At 36.5% G+C, this 19,359-nt stretch overlaps 2 protein-coding genes and 1 pseudogene across 5 annotated transcripts; 1 reads left to right on the forward strand and 2 right to left on the reverse strand.

Annotated features, from left to right (window-relative positions):
- Positions 1–6,771: 6,771 nt before the first annotated feature.
- LOC113331591 lies at positions 6,772–10,108 on the reverse strand (annotated as a pseudogene).
- A 349-nt stretch (positions 10,109–10,457) lies between these two features.
- On the forward strand, positions 10,458–13,814 carry LOC113331169. Its single transcript, XM_026577916.1, has 5 exons — positions 10,458–10,547; positions 10,807–10,967; positions 12,987–13,057; positions 13,160–13,246; positions 13,361–13,814. Exons 2-5 carry the CDS (start codon positions 10,871–10,873, stop codon positions 13,646–13,648), a joined length of 543 nt encoding a protein of 180 aa, XP_026433701.1. The 5' UTR covers positions 10,458–10,547; positions 10,807–10,870; the 3' UTR covers positions 13,649–13,814.
- Positions 13,815–14,540: 726 nt separating this feature from the next.
- Positions 14,541–18,869, reverse strand: LOC113331407 (PKS-NRPS hybrid synthetase CHGG_01239-like). Of its 4 annotated transcripts, none has more exons than XM_026578114.1 (5): positions 18,402–18,869; positions 17,785–17,864; positions 16,805–17,079; positions 16,536–16,715; positions 14,541–16,433 (listed from the first exon to the last, which is right to left on the reverse strand). In XM_026578114.1, the coding sequence occupies exons 3-5, from the start codon at positions 16,901–16,903 to the stop codon at positions 14,709–14,711; spliced, it is 2,004 nt and encodes a 667-aa protein (XP_026433899.1). In that variant the 5' UTR covers positions 16,904–17,079; positions 17,785–17,864; positions 18,402–18,869; the 3' UTR covers positions 14,541–14,708. The 4 variants fall into 4 exon arrangements, with proteins under 4 accessions (XP_026433899.1, XP_026433900.1, XP_026433898.1 ...); XM_026578115.1 differs by having other exon boundaries at positions 17,785–17,898; XM_026578113.1 differs by lacking the exon at positions 17,785–17,864.
- Between the last annotated feature and the right edge of the window lie 490 nt (positions 18,870–19,359).

A 19,359-nucleotide genomic window follows, 5' to 3' on the forward strand; every position in this document is an offset into this window, starting at 1 on the left:
CTTTATGGTTGGGTGGTTTCAGTCTTTATCTCAATAAAGAAATCTCTTACGAATTTTCTCTCACACAAAGATCTTTTTGTTATTCTCTAGCTGGTTAGAGCAATCACAATCATGGAACACACTAAATACTAAAAGTCAGACCAAATATTAAAAAAAAATTGGCATTTTTGGAGGTGAAGCACAAAGGTAGAAGACTAGAATTTAGTGTGGCGGAGGTATATTGAACGTCTCATAATGAAGCGGTTATAATGCCCGTTTGAAGATTGGGCGGGGTTATAGTGCATGTTTGTAGTCTAACCCAACGGACTTTATATCAACGCCCACTCTCAAGCGCACTTTATATCACCTCCCCACTCTCAAACGCCCTTGTAATAAACGCCCCACTGCCAAGCGGCCGTTATACTCATGCTTAATCCATACGCTCATTATATCTTCGTCCCACTATACTTGGGTTTGGTCCGGGTTGACGACTAGTTTTAGTCTCAAATCCTAAAAGTCCAGACTAAATATACCTATAGTCTGTTCCACTAGGCTTCCATTTTCGGTCAAATTTGAGTATAGTCCCCGATAATAGTCGTGATTGTGGATGCTCTTAGGTGAGTCTTCCATTTTACTTTTCCTCTCGATCAAAAAGCTTAGAAGAGATAGAAGAAATAACGACAAGAATTTACAATTATCGGGTCCCAAGTAAAAATATCCTCGCTTATATCTGCCATAACCAAGTGATGCAAGAAATCTGTAAGATCAATCCTTGAAGAACATGGCTGTGTGTGAATAGGGTATGTATGTATGTATAAGCGCTAGAATCTGAGATTGAATAAGAGTGTGACGGTTTTAGATTTTTTTTCTTTATTTTATGTGGATTATCATAGTCTGTACTGGAAATTTATGGCTGGTTCGGATGCTATGGATGTGTTTAAAGAAATTCTGGACCTGATTTGGTTATGTGGATCAATGAAGTCATTTACCCAAATTATTGATCACTGATCACTGATTCATGTTTATTTGTTTTTTTTCTTCTTTTGCTAGGATCCATCTTGATACCGGACTTGGATATGAGATAGTTTCAATTATCCCAACTCATGATAAGTGTGATTATCACAGGGGATAACTGTATCTTTCACAAAATAAAAAAAATGGAAAACATCGATTTTTCACATCAACCACATCAATGAGAATAATATCCGTGATAATTGCAATTTTTACAGGGGATAGCTATATTTTTCACAATAATAAAAAAAGGAAAACAAAGATTTTCAAATCAATAAATCGTGATAACTATCTTTATTATGGCAATAATTTATGAAAATTCAATCTTTCACAGCTATATATCTATCACCTACGTAAAAGAGACAGATTCCGAAGAAACTATTGTGAATTTGTGATAACACTATTCTTCTTATAGCAATCATTTTTGAAACAAGATTTTTACTAATTAAACGATCATGGTACAGCTGGACGTAAGTGATAATGGGATTTTCCATTTTTTTTCATCGGCCAAATGCTTACAAAAGCAAAAAAAAAAAAAGTGACAAACTATACCAAACTTGAGGTCAAATATTTAAGGAGATAACGGAAAATGCTAGTTACTTATGACAGATAACGAAGTGAGTTATTTTAACGAGTCAAACGAGTTAATTTTAGAGAGGTCGAAGGAGTTAATTTAGGGATTAACAAAGAAGCGAGTTAATTTAGTCAAACGAAGTGTTTTAGGGAGCTTCTATAGGAAATACAATTATCACTGTTTTCGCAACGGTTTTATATTTTTTCTTTCCGGAAATAAATGGAGTTAATTTTGGTAGGACAAAAGGCTAATTTTGTATTCTACGTCCTATTGTAAGTAATTATGGGTTCCTTATATATGGATATTTAATGATGGGTTTTTAATATAAAAAAATAAAAAATGTGCTGGAAAAAAAGTTTTCCATTAAAAAATCCCTCAAAATTCGCCCCTTAAAATATACAATTATTCAATTTTTGAAAATACATTGCCTTCTGAAAGTGGAAGAAAGTAGCACAAGTTGTTTTTAGAAGTGGACGCAACTTTATACGAATTGCTTCCAAACAGTGGAAGCAACTTTCTCAAGTTGATCCTAAAAAAATTATTTTTTGTCCCTCGGGGGTATTTGTGCAATGTCATCAAAAATGGAGGGTATTTATAACATTCCCACTTAAAATTCGATTGTGTTGTGTTCTCATGCGACTCTCATGTATGTACTATGCCGATACAATTAAACATTGTTGGTGTTGGTATGTAACTGAAATTATAGAAGAAGAAAGATGGGAGGAGAAGATGGGAATTAAATTCCCCATTTCATTTCTTATTACTCTGTTTCTTAAAGTAGTACATCCATGGTTGAGAACTGGCTATTTATATCCAGTAAGTCGGTAAGACAAATGACACGTATGTGTCTAGAAATGTTTAGAAAACTTAAAGATTAAGACTCCTCAGTTGATCCTTATCAGTTAAGAAGCGTCTAATTTGTCCGGTTTTCTCTCGATGCCTGCTCGATTAATGGTGGGTCATTTATGACGTGTATACAACACTCCCCCTTGGACCACCATTCTAATAATGTTCCGTTGTTAAGGCTTTGCTGGAAAAACATAGTGGGACAAGATCGAGCAAAAAATTGTTGCATCGTCAAAACTTAATTTGCCAGGAAAAAACGGGACAAAGCTAAATACTTTAAACTCCAAATGAGGTTGGTCTCCTCAATGAATCTCCTCCTTTTTCGAAGCTACGTCAGGAAAACCATTTAGGAAAAAACCTGAGCTTAGAGTGAGGGTGGTCGCCGCCACGAAATATGTTTTTTGAAAAGATTTACGCCAGGAAAACCACTTGGGATAAAACCTTAGCGCCGAGAAATACTTCCACCATAAAAAAAATTGCGTTAGGAAAACCACTTGGGACAAAACCTGAACGCCTGCGTCAGGAAAACCACTTGGGGACAAAATGTGACCACAAAAATTTAGAATAACGCCGACGTCGAAGAGCATGTTTCCTCGTTAAAAACCTCGTCTGGAAAACCACGTGGGATAAAACCATACCAAAGGAAAAGAGTACAACGGACGTCGCCCAATGACAGTGTTGGATACGCATATGCTGCCTCGTTAAAACCTTGACAAGAAAAACCCCTCGGGACAAAACCTTGATGAAGAAAAAAGAGTACAGCGCGTTTAAGTCCAGCGTATGATTCTACGAGTCTGCTCCCCCTGAAGCATGACTTCTTAAAGCTGTTGGTGGTGTTGACATTTTACAGCCTTTAGAAAAAAACTGCTTTACTAAGTTCAGTTTATGGAGGATTGACTGCCAGATTTTGCGCCGGGTGAACAATTGCCATTGTACACTTCGCATTTAAATCCTCCATCATTGCACACCAAATTCATTTTTCCGCTTTAACTTCATGCATAACAGTGAAAGGCCTTTTGTAAACTCATAAACACCGTAGAATCAATTTCAGCCTCTAAAAGTGTAACCTGCAAAAAAATAGTTAGAAAACAACAAGATAATGCATGCATTATATTCGTATATGGTACTTATGGACCATAAAGTATTATTTCTACGTACGCATCATATAGATCGATCACTTCCCATTTTTGGGAATCAAATAGTAATGGTGTAAATTTTAATAGCACAATAAGTATTAACAGTATCAAAAGTTAGATACTCTAGTCTGTGCTAGCATATTCTCGAACTTCTGGCCGAAAAATATTTCAATTTCGACGAGATCTCAAAATTTAGTTCAAGCGTGGATTTTAGCGCTACCAAAGGCTCCTTTTAAAAGCCAAAAATGATATCATCATTTCGTCCGGATTTTAACCTTATATCAAGAACATAAAATACACAAATAATTGTTCATAAATTTCTCCTTTTCAAGATGGTGATTATGATTGAATTTCAAGCCTGACGTGGTTCACAAATTCAGGTGGCTGCCTGATTCAGAAAATCGAATCCTTCAAAGATTCAAATATAATCACCAATCATAAGTCGTAGCAAGGTGCAATCAGAGTCCTTCAAGGACTACCACGCTAAGGTGCATCAATATTAGGAAAATACCTTTAGTTTTACAGAACCAATCCTGTGGTTCAGCAGGAAACCCTCAGTCGTACTTAAAACGATAATACTATTCTCTCTGCGCTTAATCTCAAACACCGTACTTAAACGGTGTGAGCCAGATCCGATCTTTTGCGCTTTTTCGAGAGATTCCATCCTCTACCTTAATTTGAGGGGAACGGATCATATGACTATCAATCACAATGTCGATGTTCCTCTGCAGAGGGGTACACAACCACTATTGTAAAATAATCGACTATTATATACAATCTAACACATTCTCTAGTGCATGCACTCTCAATAAAAGTTTCACATACTGGTACCAGCGCCACTTCAGGGGCATTATTATCTCCTCATTTTTAATAAAGAGTTCCAAACTTAGAGAATGTGGATCATATTCCGATAGTCTCCACGAGCACTATCTGTAGTCTCTCTTCAAGAGCACTACATATTAGGAAAGTGATTGGATTCTCTTTTTAGAGGCATATATGAGGTAGTTATTTAGGCCTCAAGTGTGTTTTAACACACGACTTTGTCACTGCGAGATGCATGATTTAACCTGCTGTGACAACTTCTCATGTCCGCATCCTCAAGAAAGTGACAAACAATATTTTCCCAAAGCTACTGCAGTTATTTGCTTTAATCATGAGTAACTTTCAACACCTCAATTACATTCAATATCTTGGTGTGAGAAAAACAAACTGAGATGGTTTCACGCCAATATATAGCGGCAGCCAAACTTTGTTTGATCAGGATAAATACTTGATCAGATAACCTATTAATTATCGACATTTCTTACTGCAACCATTAAATGGTGTCGGTCATCTACATGACTTCAAGGGAAAATTCTTAAATTTGTCGATATAATACGTGTCATCTTCAGGTGGCATTCTTTCTCCCCTGGTTAGGGAGGGAAAACCTTTTAGGTTATCATAATTTGCACCATCCTTTATGGTGACGTTTCTCCCTCTGACTAAAGTGGGAGAACCTTACAGGTTATCAACCCTACTCTTGCTGAACTTCTGGTGGCGGGTTGTCATGCCAACTTCTGGTGGCATTTTAGTTTTCCTGATCATGACGGAAACATTACTATCTCATTTCTGGAAACTTCTGGTTCCATAATTGCCTGATTTTCAAAGGAAATTCTGCTCATGATAGATTTTGGGTATTAATTAAACCACACAATAAGTGTCCCAAAAACAGCCTCAGGCTCGACAAGAGATGAGACATTTCACGCCGTTCCTTTTTGGCGGCTTACTTCCTCCCCCTAACGGCGGGAATACAGTCTCATCTTCAATAAGACATTACCAACACACGGTTTTAAATGTCTTATGAATCGAAACCAATATATATAGCTGGGTGACGCTATGGACCAAACACATAAATTGTAAGGTTGCTTCGCAAGACATAATTGATGGTAAATAGTTGGTCGAGCAATAAACTAAAGATGCTTAAGCAAAGAACTCAAATAGACCATGTCGAGTGCGCACATGTGCTAACTATATGCTCGATATAATACCAACTGAAGGCAAAGCATCAAAAGCCTATAAATTTACCACCAAAATAAATGGACTTAGCTGGAAAGTCTAAAAATGGATACGCAACAACAAGATTTGCACAAAAAGTTTGGCAAAATCTAACATCACGTGTTAATATAACAAGAGACCATCTAGTAGACGTGTCTGCAATACGATAAAGTATTGAAATAATTGTCCATACTGCAGGGTGAATAAGTCCTGCATATGCCACCTTGAATCCTTTCTAGGGATTAAAGTTGGTGTTTCAGCAACGGGTTACCATAATGGAATTTAATAACTAATTGTCTCTGGGACCAAACAACACAATTTACATCCTCATGTAATAGAAGCTTCAGGTTCTGTAAAGGATGTACATGAGCATTTTTAATTGTCTACTCATCTTGGTAGAACTTTGGTGTTCGTGCGGACCATGCCTAGGCATGAAAAATCGAGGTCATTAAACTTCTGGCTAATGACACTGTGAGATTCTACTGATAGAATTTTCATATGGCACTCCCATAAAAGAGAGAGCCTCAAACTTCTCTTAACGTGCTTCTAGCACAAAAACAAATGAAGTAACAAAATACTCCATAAAAATGCTCATTTATTATTTCAAGGTGGTAATACTAAATATTTCTAAAACTCAACAGATTCTTCTGGAACCTGATAGAATATAAGGCAAATACCACACCACCATATAAAATGATACACGCTCTTATGCAGATGTCTATCATACTATTCGAACATGAAATGATATTTTTCACATTTCCAGAAACCTCTACAAGGTTATAAAATGGTTCGAAAATTCGTGTTTGTTGTTTCGTCTAAATTTGAGACAAGTATCTCAATCGTCCATATCTATACTGGACTGATTACTTCTGGAATCCATATTCTTTGGCAAAGATAAGACGAGAGAAAAATAGTAGAGTCACCAACAAAAACATTTGGTAACCATGGGCTACTTTGGGAACCCAAAATTTTATGGTTATTCCTGAAATCCAAGTATTTCGATAGACCAGTTCTGGAGTCTATTTTATGGATTATTACTGGAACCCAAATATTTTGGATCACCACAAGGAACCATAATTTAAATGTTGGACCGCTTCTGGGTCAACGACATCTCGTGGATTACTTCGGGAATCCATAAATTCAAAAACAAGTAAATAAAATAAACAAAACTCGAAACAAAGAAAAAATATATGGTACCGACATAATAAATCTCCATTTTCGTCTCTCGGGGGTCGACGAAATATTAATTTACAAGTGTGCAAATGGATACATGCTTTATAGGAAAATTCCTCAATATCAGTCACAGGTCACTTCAGGGACCGCTGATAGAAACCGGTTAGCACTTTATAATGGGTCACTTCTGGGACCAAACGGCTAGCGGACCGTGCCCTTTTGCATTCATACTATGCTAGACGAAATTCCAGCTTCTGGTGGAATTATTTCAAAATCTCTGGAGATTATTTAGAGCAAGAGAAGTTAAATTTATGTTATCCTCTAGGGATACAACAATGTCTCGCTTCGCTGGTATTAAAACCGTAAGTACCATAACAAAAATAATATAGCGGAAAATTATTAAAGTTTACGGAGTCGCGGTTCTCACCATCCCGCACTTACCCAAAAACATTCGTACAAGTTTGCAATACTTGTAGAACAACTTGCCTCCATTAATAGTGTTACTACCCTGATCAATAGAAGCAACAGAGTCAGTACTACTATCCACATATATAATCAAAAACACAAATTCAACTCAAAACACAAATATAAATTGTGAAGTTGATTATATGGCTTTGTGGGTATCATCCCCGGCAGCTTGGCATAACTATCGTCGAACACTGGTTTATCAATTGGCGGCATCGAGTTATTCGTGCTGATAACGTGTTGCGTTCTCATGCGACTCTCATGTATGTACTATGCCGATACAATTAAACATTGTTGGTGTTGGTATGTAACTGAAATTATAGAAGAAGAAAGATGGGAGGAGAAGATTGGAATTAAATTCCCCATTTCATTTCTTATTATTCTGTTTCTTAAAGTAGTACATCCATGGTTGAGAACTGGCTATTTATATCCAGTAAGTCGGTAAGACAAATGACACGTATGTGTCTAGAAATGTTTAGAAAACTTAAAGATTAAGACTCCTCAATTGATCCTTATCAGTTAAGAAGCCGCTAATTTGTCCGATTTTCTCTCGATGCCTGCTCGATTAATGGTGGGCCATTTATGACGTGTATACAACAGATTGGAATTTGTATATTTTTTGTAGGCCATCCTATTAAAATATTTTTCACTTCATCTTTGCCTACGACACATATCCAAGCTCCATCGGAGATGTTGTAAGTTGTAACCATAAGCTTCACAATTCCTGTTGGACAAAAATATGGATTTAAAAATGTTCCCTAAGGAAATCTTAGATTTCACTTTATCTAACGTTAATGATTATTAAACAAAGTCTAATTTAAAAACAGAAAAAGAAAAAAAAAACAGCAAATCTTAGATTTCATTTTCTTCCTATTCATTCTTACCACATCATCAACACATTTGGACAAAACATGGAATTTGCTTCAATAGGTGACAGTTAAACTCTTTCCAGCTCTGTAATGTGTTTATCAAGCTGATCTTTCAACTCTTTCTTCCGCCCTAGGATTAATTTCTCGTGCTTCTTTATCAACTGTGTCTTGGTCCTCATCTCTTCTTCCATTTCTGCAATATGCTGGAGAAACACAGCACTGCAAATGAGAATCCTAGTGCAAAACGCCCATTCAGATTTTAAAGAGAGTTGGCTTAACCACACATGGCATGAAAGAATACGCACTCTGCAGTATGATTGTTATGTCCCAAAGTGAGTGGTATTTATATCCTTTATTTTTAATCAGTTGATCGTTCCCCACCTGCCTGGTTTTATGAATCCACTAAACAAGTATTATGTACAAAATACCTTTCGAAGAGTTGATTCTTTCGTGGGGAGCTCTTCATGTTGCAGTCCAATAAAATACAATTGCAGTTTCTTGGCAGCTTCCATGAAATCTCTTGCATGTCTCTCCACGTCAACTATAAGGACACAAAGTAACCATCAGTTTTGAACGCAAAAACTTCACTACTTGCAATGCTGCATCACAAAGGGATATGAAAAAAATACTGGATTTTCACGTCACAATAGACATGATAGCGCAGCCAGGAAAAGACTCATAACAGTTACCTTCGTGGTCCATTTAGAGAGTGCTCTCTTCCAACCACAAAATATCTCACAGGTACCACAACAGCAATAAAATTGGCAGACAAGACAGTACAAAAGAATAATATATATATCTGTAATCATCTGAACCAAACTGCTTGTTTGATAACCATTAGGATGACTACTTATGAGTTCACAGCCAATTTTGCATTATAGGGGGATACCATACCTTGAGAGGGGGAATAGCAATCCATATAAAACAAAACAATCTTGACCACTGGATCTTTGGATTGGTATCGCGTCACTAGGTTTGGTATCCCCTTTATAAATCTTGCAATTTTGGATCCTATTTTGGTGATTGGAACTTTTTCCCTGTGATAGTGTTCGAGCTTGTCTGATTGCAACTGAGAATATGTAGGCCATGAGTAAACAAAACCCTACATTGCAGCTGTAGAAAAGAAGTTGGAATTTTAGAACCACCTTTGTACTATAAAATTCAGATGAGATGCATTTGGTTCAATTTGGAAAAGAAAAAAATTCTACCTTTCGCTTATCATAGACCATCGAACTAAAAAGAATATCATAGCTGAAACACAGAACACAGCTCAATGCCCACTAATTAGAATAGTTGGAATGTTCAACCAAAGTTGAGAAAACAATGGAAAAGAGACTCGGCATCACTGCGTCATCAAGCTTGTAATAAACATTTACATTTTGTTTGTACGATTCATTTTCCCAGATCCTAGTTCAAACAATCCTACAAATCACGACTGACGGGTGCACTAATTGGGACTTCTTGCCTGTTGGTCACCACAGCTAGAGTTGCTTATTAGACCGGAAAAACAAAATTTTGAACAAATTGAATCTCCCATCATATTATCTTGTTTTTTTCCTTCCACTTCAATGGATGGCTAAACCTGACAGATCTCCATCAAATTTCTAAATCACTACAACTGTGACTAAGAATAGTTCATTTCAAGATTAGATTACTTACTTTGGTGAGAAGGATGAGGAGAACAATCTATTGCTTGCAGCTCTCTCGCAGGCAAGCATGGAAGCAAGGCAGCTTCTAATTACACAAGCAATCATATCTCCACCTTGTTGCGGTGGTTGCAGTTGCTGATCAATTTTCTGTCTCTCAGCCGTATCGTAAATTGTGAAAGTTTGTTTCTGTAAATTACTGTGTATCAACGAACTCAAATCCTGCACCGCAGCAAGTAAATTTAAGAACCTAGTTTTGATAATCCCATTACTTGTCTCTAAAACAAAATAAATATGACATAGAACAACATTGCTAAGGCTAAACGGTAAGACATGAATACTACTACTATTGGAGGTATGAAATTCATACGACATAGAAAAACATTACATACCCAACTATGCAATCGAGAAAGATAATATGTAACTAATGGTTTCAAACACCCTAAGCGAATTTTCGATTGAGGAATTTTATCAAACAAGTAAACATGCGAATATGATCAACACATATCAATAAGAAATAACGATACTCACATCAAAAAAATTAATAATCAATGAAACTCAGATTGACACATCGTACCTAGTTCCTTTGCGCGCTCGCTCTCTCTCTGTCTCTCTCTCGCTTTCTCTATAGTAGAGAGACAAAATTGTACTGTATTTCTTTACCCTTTTGGTTTGAGAGTTTCTTAAAAGGACAATTTTAACCCTTGAGCATAACATGTTAAAATCGCCCGTGGGGCAGTGCTTTTCTCTTTGTTCACCTCCTCCTTCCACATTATTATTATTTCTCTGAAGTCTAAACCCTAACAAAATTAAGGTATGAAAAATCCCCCTCTTTCTCGCAGTCGTTTGTTAGCTTTAAGGAGACATAGACTAGATTAGCTGTGAACTTGATTGATATCAACAAATCCGTTTATGTGGAGAAATTTATGCATTTTGTTTCGACAATTTTATATAGATTGATTTCTAAGAATTCAAGTATCAACTAGTTTAAAATTTTGAGGTTAATGTAACAAGTAACAACTCAATTTCAATTCTTTTGTGTATTTTCTGATGCTATTTTTTTTTATTTTTAGGGTTCAATAAGGCTCTCTGTGTTTTACACTGTCAAAGCGGTAGAGATCAGATAAGACAGTAGTAATGGGGTCGAAGAAGACTACCGATCTCAAGGCTCTTGCTGAGCGGTTGCAGGAACAGGGTTTCTCTTCTCTCTCTACGCTGGACTTGAAGCTTTTAGGTATTATCATTATCTCTCTCCTCTCTCACTTTGAATTTTAAATAAACATGCATAGTGTTGTTGTTTTCTAACATAAAGGAAACAAGCTTATTATAGGGCGTCATGATTTATTAAAGGGGCGGCATTGTGATAGTAATGTCCTTTTAGTTGGTTAGGGGATGTAAATTGACTAGATTACCCTTTTCACCTTAAATCAACCAAAATTAAATCATTTTTCTTTAAACCTAATGAATTAGAAAAAATCAAATCAGTTTTTTTTCATCATCTTCTTCATCTTCTCTTCTCCTCCATCAACCGTAACCTCCATTAAAACTGAAAATTTCATCGTCTTCGATTAATCGACGATTCGAAAAATGTTTGGAAAAATCCAGTTAGGGTTTAGTTTATCGTGTTGGATTTAAGTTAATTTTGTATCAAAAATTAAGGTTTTGTATGAAAATTGAAATTGAAATTTCTGGTTGCATGTGAGTTACGGTTGGTAATAACTCAAATACGAACCGTAACTGTAGATTGGGTTGATGTTACGGTTGGTTTTAACTCAAATACCAACCGTAAGTTCTTAGTTTTGAAAAATATGTTCAGTTACGGTTTGTATTTGCATCATATTTATCAACCGTAATTGAGTTACGGTTTGTTACTCAAACAACCATACCAACCGTAAATAATCCCGTGTCTTAAGAATTTATCAAATAATGATTTACGGTTCAAAAGTTAAGTTGACACACCAACCGTAGGGTAGTTACGGTTGGTCTCGATTCATTAGTTACCAACCGTAATTTAGTTACGGTTGTTGTCCAAATTTAACTACCAACCGTAACTGGTTTTACAATTGGATCTTCCCCAAATTTAACCAGTTACGGTTGGTATTCGATAACTTACGAACCGTAACTAAGAGTTACGGTTGGTCACGAGCAAAATTGCAACCGTAAGTTCTTCTGAAAATTTAAAAGTTTTGATTTTGTTATGTACTTTAGATAATTTTGAGAAAGAAAAAGCTAATGAGAACTAATTTAGAAGTATACCGGGTCACTGGAATCACTCATTTTGGTTGAGTGAATCAAAATTTAGGATTTCACAAATATCACAAAAGTTTTTCTTTTTCTTCTCCTCTAAACTTTTTTCTTTTTAACTCTAAAAGTCTGATTTTCTTTTGATTTTGAGTTAATATAAGTGAAATTAATCATTAACATTAAACTTGATTATCATCACTAAACTAGGTTATTAATAATGAGGATTAATTTGTCATTTCCAATTTTTTGATAAGGGACACCTTGAATGATCATGTAATGACCCTTTTCGTCCTATTAGAATACCGTCCCTCTAACAAAACATGTCGCCCCTATAATAAGATTGAAAGGAAACGACCATTCACTATTATTTAGTCTTTGATAAATATTATCCATGGTACTAAGGGATCTTTGTGATTAACCTTAGCGGAAGGGGAAAAAAAAAAGCTATTTTATTTGGCCATGTCAAATTTGAATATGAGATTGATTCATTTTGTTTTTAGCATCTAGTAACATGACCCGACAGTATAAGATTAGGAATGCCGATAGCAAGAGATTCATTATTAAGCCAATTACTTGCTCTCTAACCAGTACTGAATCAAGTCAACAACAAATTTTATTATGTATTTACACACGGCAAATATATCAAAGCACAATTACTATGATTAAAAGCTGTTTAATTTTTTTATATACAACTAGTCTTTAATGCGAGTAGTGTGTATAGCCTTTGCCAGTTTCCTTCTTTTAGACTTTCTTGGTATGGAGTTATAAACTTCTTTCAACACTTTAGATAATTCTTTTATACATCAGCACCTACAACTCTACAAGCCTACAACCAAAGCTATAAATGAGATCCTTTAGCAGGCTTGTATCTTATTTTGATTCAGAAAACTGTTAGCTTTATTTATGGATGCTTAAAAACAAATATACTGTCTATACTTGGCCAGTTAGAACTTGATCCCCAAATTGCTTCAATTTTTGGTTTGATCACTCATGTGTTGTTTTATTGTAGGTTCCTCCCATATGACATGGAAAGAAAAGAAGGCTTTGCAAAATGAAAGGGTAGTTTCTCTCGGTGGGAAGGTAAGAAAACTACACAGATGGTTCGTCTTGGATATTATACATTTACCAAGCCTCTAACTCTTCTTATATTGAAGTATTGTTGATTTTCTTCTTAAATAACAGCCTGTTAAGAAGCAAAGAGTACCACTGAGTCTTGCAAGAGTCACAATGAAGAAACAAAAGGAAAGACAACAGAAAACGCTACAAGAGGTTGTTGAAGATTTCTATTGCTTGTTTGCGATTTTTTTATTTCTTTAACATAGTATCTTTACTATTTAGTTCAAATTTGGAGGTTTTGCTGATAGTTAATTGTTGCTAATTTAGGATATGGTTCTCGGTCGTTTTGGGGGGAACAAATCAAGTTCTAGTAATAGAGCCCCAGGGAAGCGAAAGGCGGAGGATAGTGTACTGAGGTCAACTGATGGGTATTTCAAAAATGGTGTATTGAACGTGAAGCATCTATTGCACAATAATTCTTCAAGAAGCATGGAAAATCGGCCAAGTCGGCCACAAGCGTTGAATTTTGGTACTGGTACTAGTGACAAAGGAAAGAAAAAGCAAGGTGGTGGAAAGAAGAAAGGAGGTAGGAAGCACGGCAAAAAGAGGCACTAAGGATTTTCTTTTTCATCGGATATTTGGCCGTGTACGTTAAAGAACAATGCTTTAGGTCTGATGTTTCGTAATCCCCGAATATACATGATTTTAGGTTTCAACTTGGACTGGATTTTACAGTTGTGTCTGGTATTCTTATTAATGGCTTTAATGGCTTTGCGTGAAAGTGGTACTCATGGGTACAGAAAGTGGAGATTTCTGAATCTGCATCACGTAGTCAGTGTTTTGGGTCAAAGACCTTGTACACCATAAAATCTATATTGCAACCGAAATAAGGTTTTCATACAGAAGTAGGGACGAAGACCAGTAAGAAAGAAACCAAAACCTCCACACCAACTCTAGTGAAGTGCAACATCATCCCACACCAACTGTTACTTCTGAGGGTTTCAGTAGATCCACCAACTGGAGTAAAGTGCAACATCATCACACACCAACTGTTTTTTTTTTTTTTAAGCATCCCACACCAACTGTTGCTAGGGAGATGATTCTGAGGGTTTCCGTAGATCAAAATAATATTGGCCTGCAAGGTTTCCTTTTCGAGAGCAGCATCAGCTACCTTCTTGTTTCCTGGAAAGGCTTGGTGAGAAATATCAACAGGGGCCTTGTAGCTGTCAGTTTCAAGCAATATTCAAAATGATATTTAGCAATCGATCATACCAGCACTAATCCCAACTGTCTGATCAAAAATAAAATAAAATTGTAGCTGTCAACTTCAAGCAATATCAAAATGATATTTAACAATCGATCATACCAGCACTAATTCCAGCTGTCTGATCAAAAAAAAAAAAAAAAGAACCACAGTTTATGACCTATCCTGAACGAACAGTAAGTTTTTGCTTTCATAGTATATGCATATCATTTTTATGGATGAAGCGCAACACAAGAAGTAATCTTGGGAAATTATGATTGGAAATAATTTTATAAATTGAACTAAGGTAAAAGCTAATACAAAAGAAGCAACTGGAAGAAGCCAGTAAGAAAGCCTAATCTCGAGAGTACATTGACTGATATTATGACACCCACGCATTTCATGCTCAAGCAAACAACTCGTTTGAAATGCTTAATTCCGGGTTTTGAATGTTGCAATGTCCTTTATCTTTCTTAACAGTAAGGAACGTCTGGGTTCCACTGCTTGTATCCATTTCTGTTTCAACAATTGAAATTCCGGTAGGACATCAAATCCATTATATAGCTCTTGTGTCGGAACAATTGAAAGTTGCTTCCAGTGTGAGTCAATGTTTGACAGAGGGATAGCCTTACCCTGAGGAACATATTTTACCAACTCATGTGCACAAGGAAGTCCGTGTATAGAGTGGAGGAAACACCTGCACGAGGACTCTTCGTTGCCAAGGTTTTCTGAACAATGAATTTCAAACAATACAAGCTCCAAAGCCTTATGAGATACATGGTTCCTCAACTCCTCCAAAGCAGGTGACAAATGTTCTTGATTCAATGTGGTAAGACTCAGCTCGAAAGAGAATTTAATTTGAGCAATTTCATCTTTTATCATGTTGTGCATTGCTTTCCAACAAGTATTATAACTGTCTACAGCAGAAACTAGATACTTCCTTAGGTTTTCATGCTCTTTGTCAGCCTTTGTCGTAGTGTTGCCGAAGTGTTTGATCTTATTTGTCCACGCCAAAGCAAATTTTTCTTTCTGTATCAGCCATGTATCACGCAAGTATATGATGCATGATGGGTATTTTGGTGCCCATTTTGTTGCAAAATCAGCATAAGCATCGCCACATTCATCCATCGTCTCAGCTTGCCAAACATGATTCCAATCAGTGAGAAACTGTTCCCACTCTTCAATATCTTCAAAAGCCTTCTCACAGTTGGCCTGCACCTGCTGATTTAAGTGCCACGTGGAAAGCAGCCTACTTGATCTCGGAAATACAATATCAATTGCATTTACCAATGCACTCTCTCTATCTGTGACAAATAAAGATGGCAATGTATTTGGCATATACATCCATTTCAACTGCGTCAAAGCCCAAATATAATGTTGTTCTGTGCCCGCCTCCATAAAGGCAAATGCAACTGTGAAGAGTTTCCCTGTTGAAGAAATCCCTACAATATGAATGAGCGGCTTCTTAAATCTATTAGTCTTGCATGTGGAATCAATCATTAAAACCGATGGGAAACATTTGGCCAATAACATCGATTCTGGATGAACCCAGAATATATCTCTTACCTCGTTTGTTTCTTCATTACTTCTATGCTTTTCTACATAATGGTATTGAGCCAATAATTCCATCACTTGTTGCATTGCAGACTTACCTTCAACCTGACTCTTCCGATGTTTGGCCTTTACATTGTATATTGTTTTCAAAGTCGAATAATTTTCTTTGCTCTTCTCTTTAAGTGCTATAAGTACCTGTTGTGGTGGAACACCAGTTGCTGTCAAATGAAGTACCAATTGCTTCTCTTCCTCCTTCAACCTACCAGCATATGCATGCCCAGTCAGTGTGTCTGATAATTCGTGATTATGACGTCCACACACTACACGAAGAGTCCACTTATTTCCTTCTACCCAATCGCATTTCAATTGAAAAGGACAACCACACTTTCTAGTTCTGCTCTTTCTTTTCCTTGGCTCAGGAGGTTTGGGTTTTAAACTCTTTTTCTTATGGTCCGTATACCAACCACTTCTTTCACATCCAAGTGTAATTCTTGACCCCTTTCCTTTTAGTGTTCTCTTTGAGTGTGAGATCACAAGTACTGTGTTGTTCTTCTTTCCGACCTCTTGACACCACTCTATTATGGCTTCGCGTGAGTCAAACACCTATGCACAGCAAAATGTTAGTGACCTACCTTTTATGTCAGTATGTCAGGGACAAATGTGTATATAAATATCTCATAAGAAGTTAGTTGGCAAGATCAGTACCTGATTGGTGACAAAAAAAGGTGTCAAATCAACAGCTATCGATTGGGAATCTGGTTCAGTTATCGATGTCATCTCTACTAGTTGCGGACTATCAACCCCTGGATCCACATCTAGTTGTGGACTACCAACACTTGGAGTTATCTCCATACGTGGACTACTGTTAATCGTTCCATCCACCATCTTCCTTCCAACCACATGTATAAGTAAGTATCAAAGTAATATGACTGCAAATTTTTAACACTATAATAAGCATATGAGCCAAATTTCACCTGAGTCGCTGTTGATTCCAAGTGCCTGCCAGAACCAAAGGAGCCCTCAGAAGAAGAATCGACCTCCATAATTTCTCTCCCAAAATTTACATCCACCATGCTCAGTATCTAATAGGTGGTGCTGGTGAGGACTTGGTCTGCTAGTATATGTGAGCTAAAAGCCTAAAACGTTATGGTTTCTCTTAGTTGGGGAAAACAAGAACTAATTTTAGGATACACCTTGTCCAATTCCCCCAAACTGCCAATCTCAATAGATAATAAAGAGTAAGATGTTCCTGGAAAAAAGAAAAACCCCATTAGTTCACGAAATGTTATTAAGGGTTTCAAGATCCAATTCTACGAATCATTTCGAAAGAAGGAAATCCTTAACCTAGAATTATGAATTGAGCGAGAACATATATTCAAATCAACAATAGATGAAATCTTTTCAAATATATCTAGTAAATACGCACGTGCGATGCACCTGCCGAATTGGCATTCGATCAGCATATGAGAATGTAAAAAAAGCAATACTGATGTATATAATTCAGTTGTTTAAAGGTCATTAATGATCAGCAACATTGGATAGGAAATAAACAAACATCTTTTATATTTTCAACTTTTGTTAGATTTCAGAAGTATAGCAGCATAAACTTATCAACTTCATGGATGTTTCCTCATCCATATATTTGGAATTAGTACTTCACAACGATAAAATTAGCCAGGGAACGATCACAGCCGATCGAACGCCAAAACATGGTATTTAAAAAAAAAATCCCCTTTCTACCTTGTTAAAAGTTATAAGTTAGCTTAAGACACAGGAGGAGCTCATAGGAATGCACTGTTGATCTATGATCTATTCAAATGTTAAATCATGTGAGAATCATTAAGCCATTCAAATTTTATCTCATAGGAATTTTGTCGATCAAGGGATATAAATTTAAAAATATACTGCCTGACGGTGCATGTGATATACATGTATGGTTTTGGAAGCAGAGCACCTGTAACATTTTCTTCTTCTCCTTAGTCATGAAATTCATAAAAACAAAAATGGAAATTCCCCCATGAACCAGCTGCTTAGCTGTTACAACCATTACAACAGTAAATTTCTACCGCTGCCAACAAAGTGCAAGAAGACATTAACATCAGTAGAATACTGAAAGTATTCCTGCAGGTGGGTACAGGGGATGGATATACTGCATACGCGTTTCACAGTGAAAATTTGGATCCGCGACCGCAATGTAGCAAAAGTTGACATCATTGCAAACAGCTGTAGTACATTATTAGTTTAATTACAAATAGTGAAATCTAAATTGCAGTATGCAATTGGTACAGTACACACATTTTTTGTTTTTCGTTATCATATTAACTCCATATACAAAAGCCATTGCAAAACCAATGAAGGGGCAAAAAGAGGTGAAATATTTCGAGCATGCCACTCTCCTAGTCAAAGTATATGAGAACATTGAACAACCATAATCAAACAAAAGTTGAAGTAGAAATCATGTAGTATTAGGTTGAGAATGTAGATTTTGTGTCCTAGGAATTCTGTCAAACAACTGAAAGGTATAACAATGGGGTACCAATGAAGCAGGAAAAAGGGTGAATTTGTGCAAACCTGCCTTCTGAAATATGGAATACTTTGTAGGTGACGCTGAAATCCAAATCTCAGCTGATTAATGTTTTGTAAGCTGAAATCATAGTGTTGTTCAACTATTAATTTCAGAATCACTGTTATTCGTCCGTCACCCTGAAATTTCTTCTTCGGCTACAAACCCTCTTCTTTAGTCCCTAAAATTTCATCTTTGGCTGCAAAAGCTGGGCTGAATACAACAACTATGGTTCGATCATTATAAAAATTTTGATTTGGAGAAAGAGTATTATGGTTAATTTAGGGAAAGAGTATGGTGATTATAAGAGGCGAAGATTTTTGGGTTTTATTTGGGATAAGAATTCGATGGCTTTTTGGAACGAAAGATCAGAAAATTGCCCTCGATTCTTCAGACGTACCAAAATCTGATGAGATTCAACTGAATAATCAAGAACAGGAATGCGTTCATTCAGACTCAGTTGCAGCTAAGTAAACAAAAACACAAAGGGATTGTATTGCTTTCAGTCGCAGCTGATTAATCAAAGAAAAAACGGAGGGGTACGGTGGTCATTTCCTGTCGGTACGTTGAAAAGACCCTTTTCTTTATTATAGTATATATAATACTGCGCGATGTGCCTGCCGACTTGCCGTTTCGCTGCAAAATTTATACTCCATATGAGTAATGAACCAACATAGTTTAGACGTAAGCGTGATCCGCATATCGTTCCGTTCTCAAAAAATTAAACTTTTGGTAAAATGATATACTACTGGTAAATTCTCCTGACATTGGCATTGGTAAAGTTTTTTCCTGATAAATGGACTCAGAGCAACCACAGTCACGACCAAATTTGGAGACTATACCCAAATTTAATCCTAAAGTGAAGCGTAGTGGAGAGGATCATAGTTATATTTGGTCCGGAAAACTAGGGTTTGAGACCAAATGTAGTCGTCAACCCAGACCAAATGAACATATAGTGGGGCGTAG

The sequence above is a fragment of the Papaver somniferum genome, unplaced genomic scaffold, assembly GCF_003573695.1.
Source record: "Papaver somniferum cultivar HN1 unplaced genomic scaffold, ASM357369v1 unplaced-scaffold_125, whole genome shotgun sequence".
Lineage (NCBI taxonomy): Eukaryota > Viridiplantae > Streptophyta > Magnoliopsida > Ranunculales > Papaveraceae > Papaver > Papaver somniferum.

Excerpts from the sequence above, each read along its gene's own strand:
- LOC113331407 (XM_026578113.1), bottom strand. The coding sequence starts at position 16,903 with ATGGTGGATGTAAATTTTGGGAGAGAAATTATGGAGGTCGATTCTTCT. Across the intron at positions 16,716-16,804 it reads TGGAATCAACAGCGACTCAG|ATGGTGGATGGAACGATTAA; the intron begins GTGAAATTTGGC and ends GTTGGAAGGAAG. Across the intron at positions 16,434-16,535 it reads CTTTTTTTGTCACCAATCAG|GTGTTTGACTCACGCGAAGC; the intron begins GTACTGATCTTG and ends TGCTGTGCATAG.
- LOC113331169 (XM_026577916.1), top strand. The coding sequence starts at position 10,871 with ATGGGGTCGAAGAAGACTACCGATCTCAAGGCTCTTGCTGAGCGGTTG. Across the intron at positions 13,058-13,159 it reads TAGTTTCTCTCGGTGGGAAG|CCTGTTAAGAAGCAAAGAGT; the intron begins GTAAGAAAACTA and ends CTTAAATAACAG. Across the intron at positions 13,247-13,360 it reads AACAGAAAACGCTACAAGAG|GATATGGTTCTCGGTCGTTT; the intron begins GTTGTTGAAGAT and ends TTGCTAATTTAG.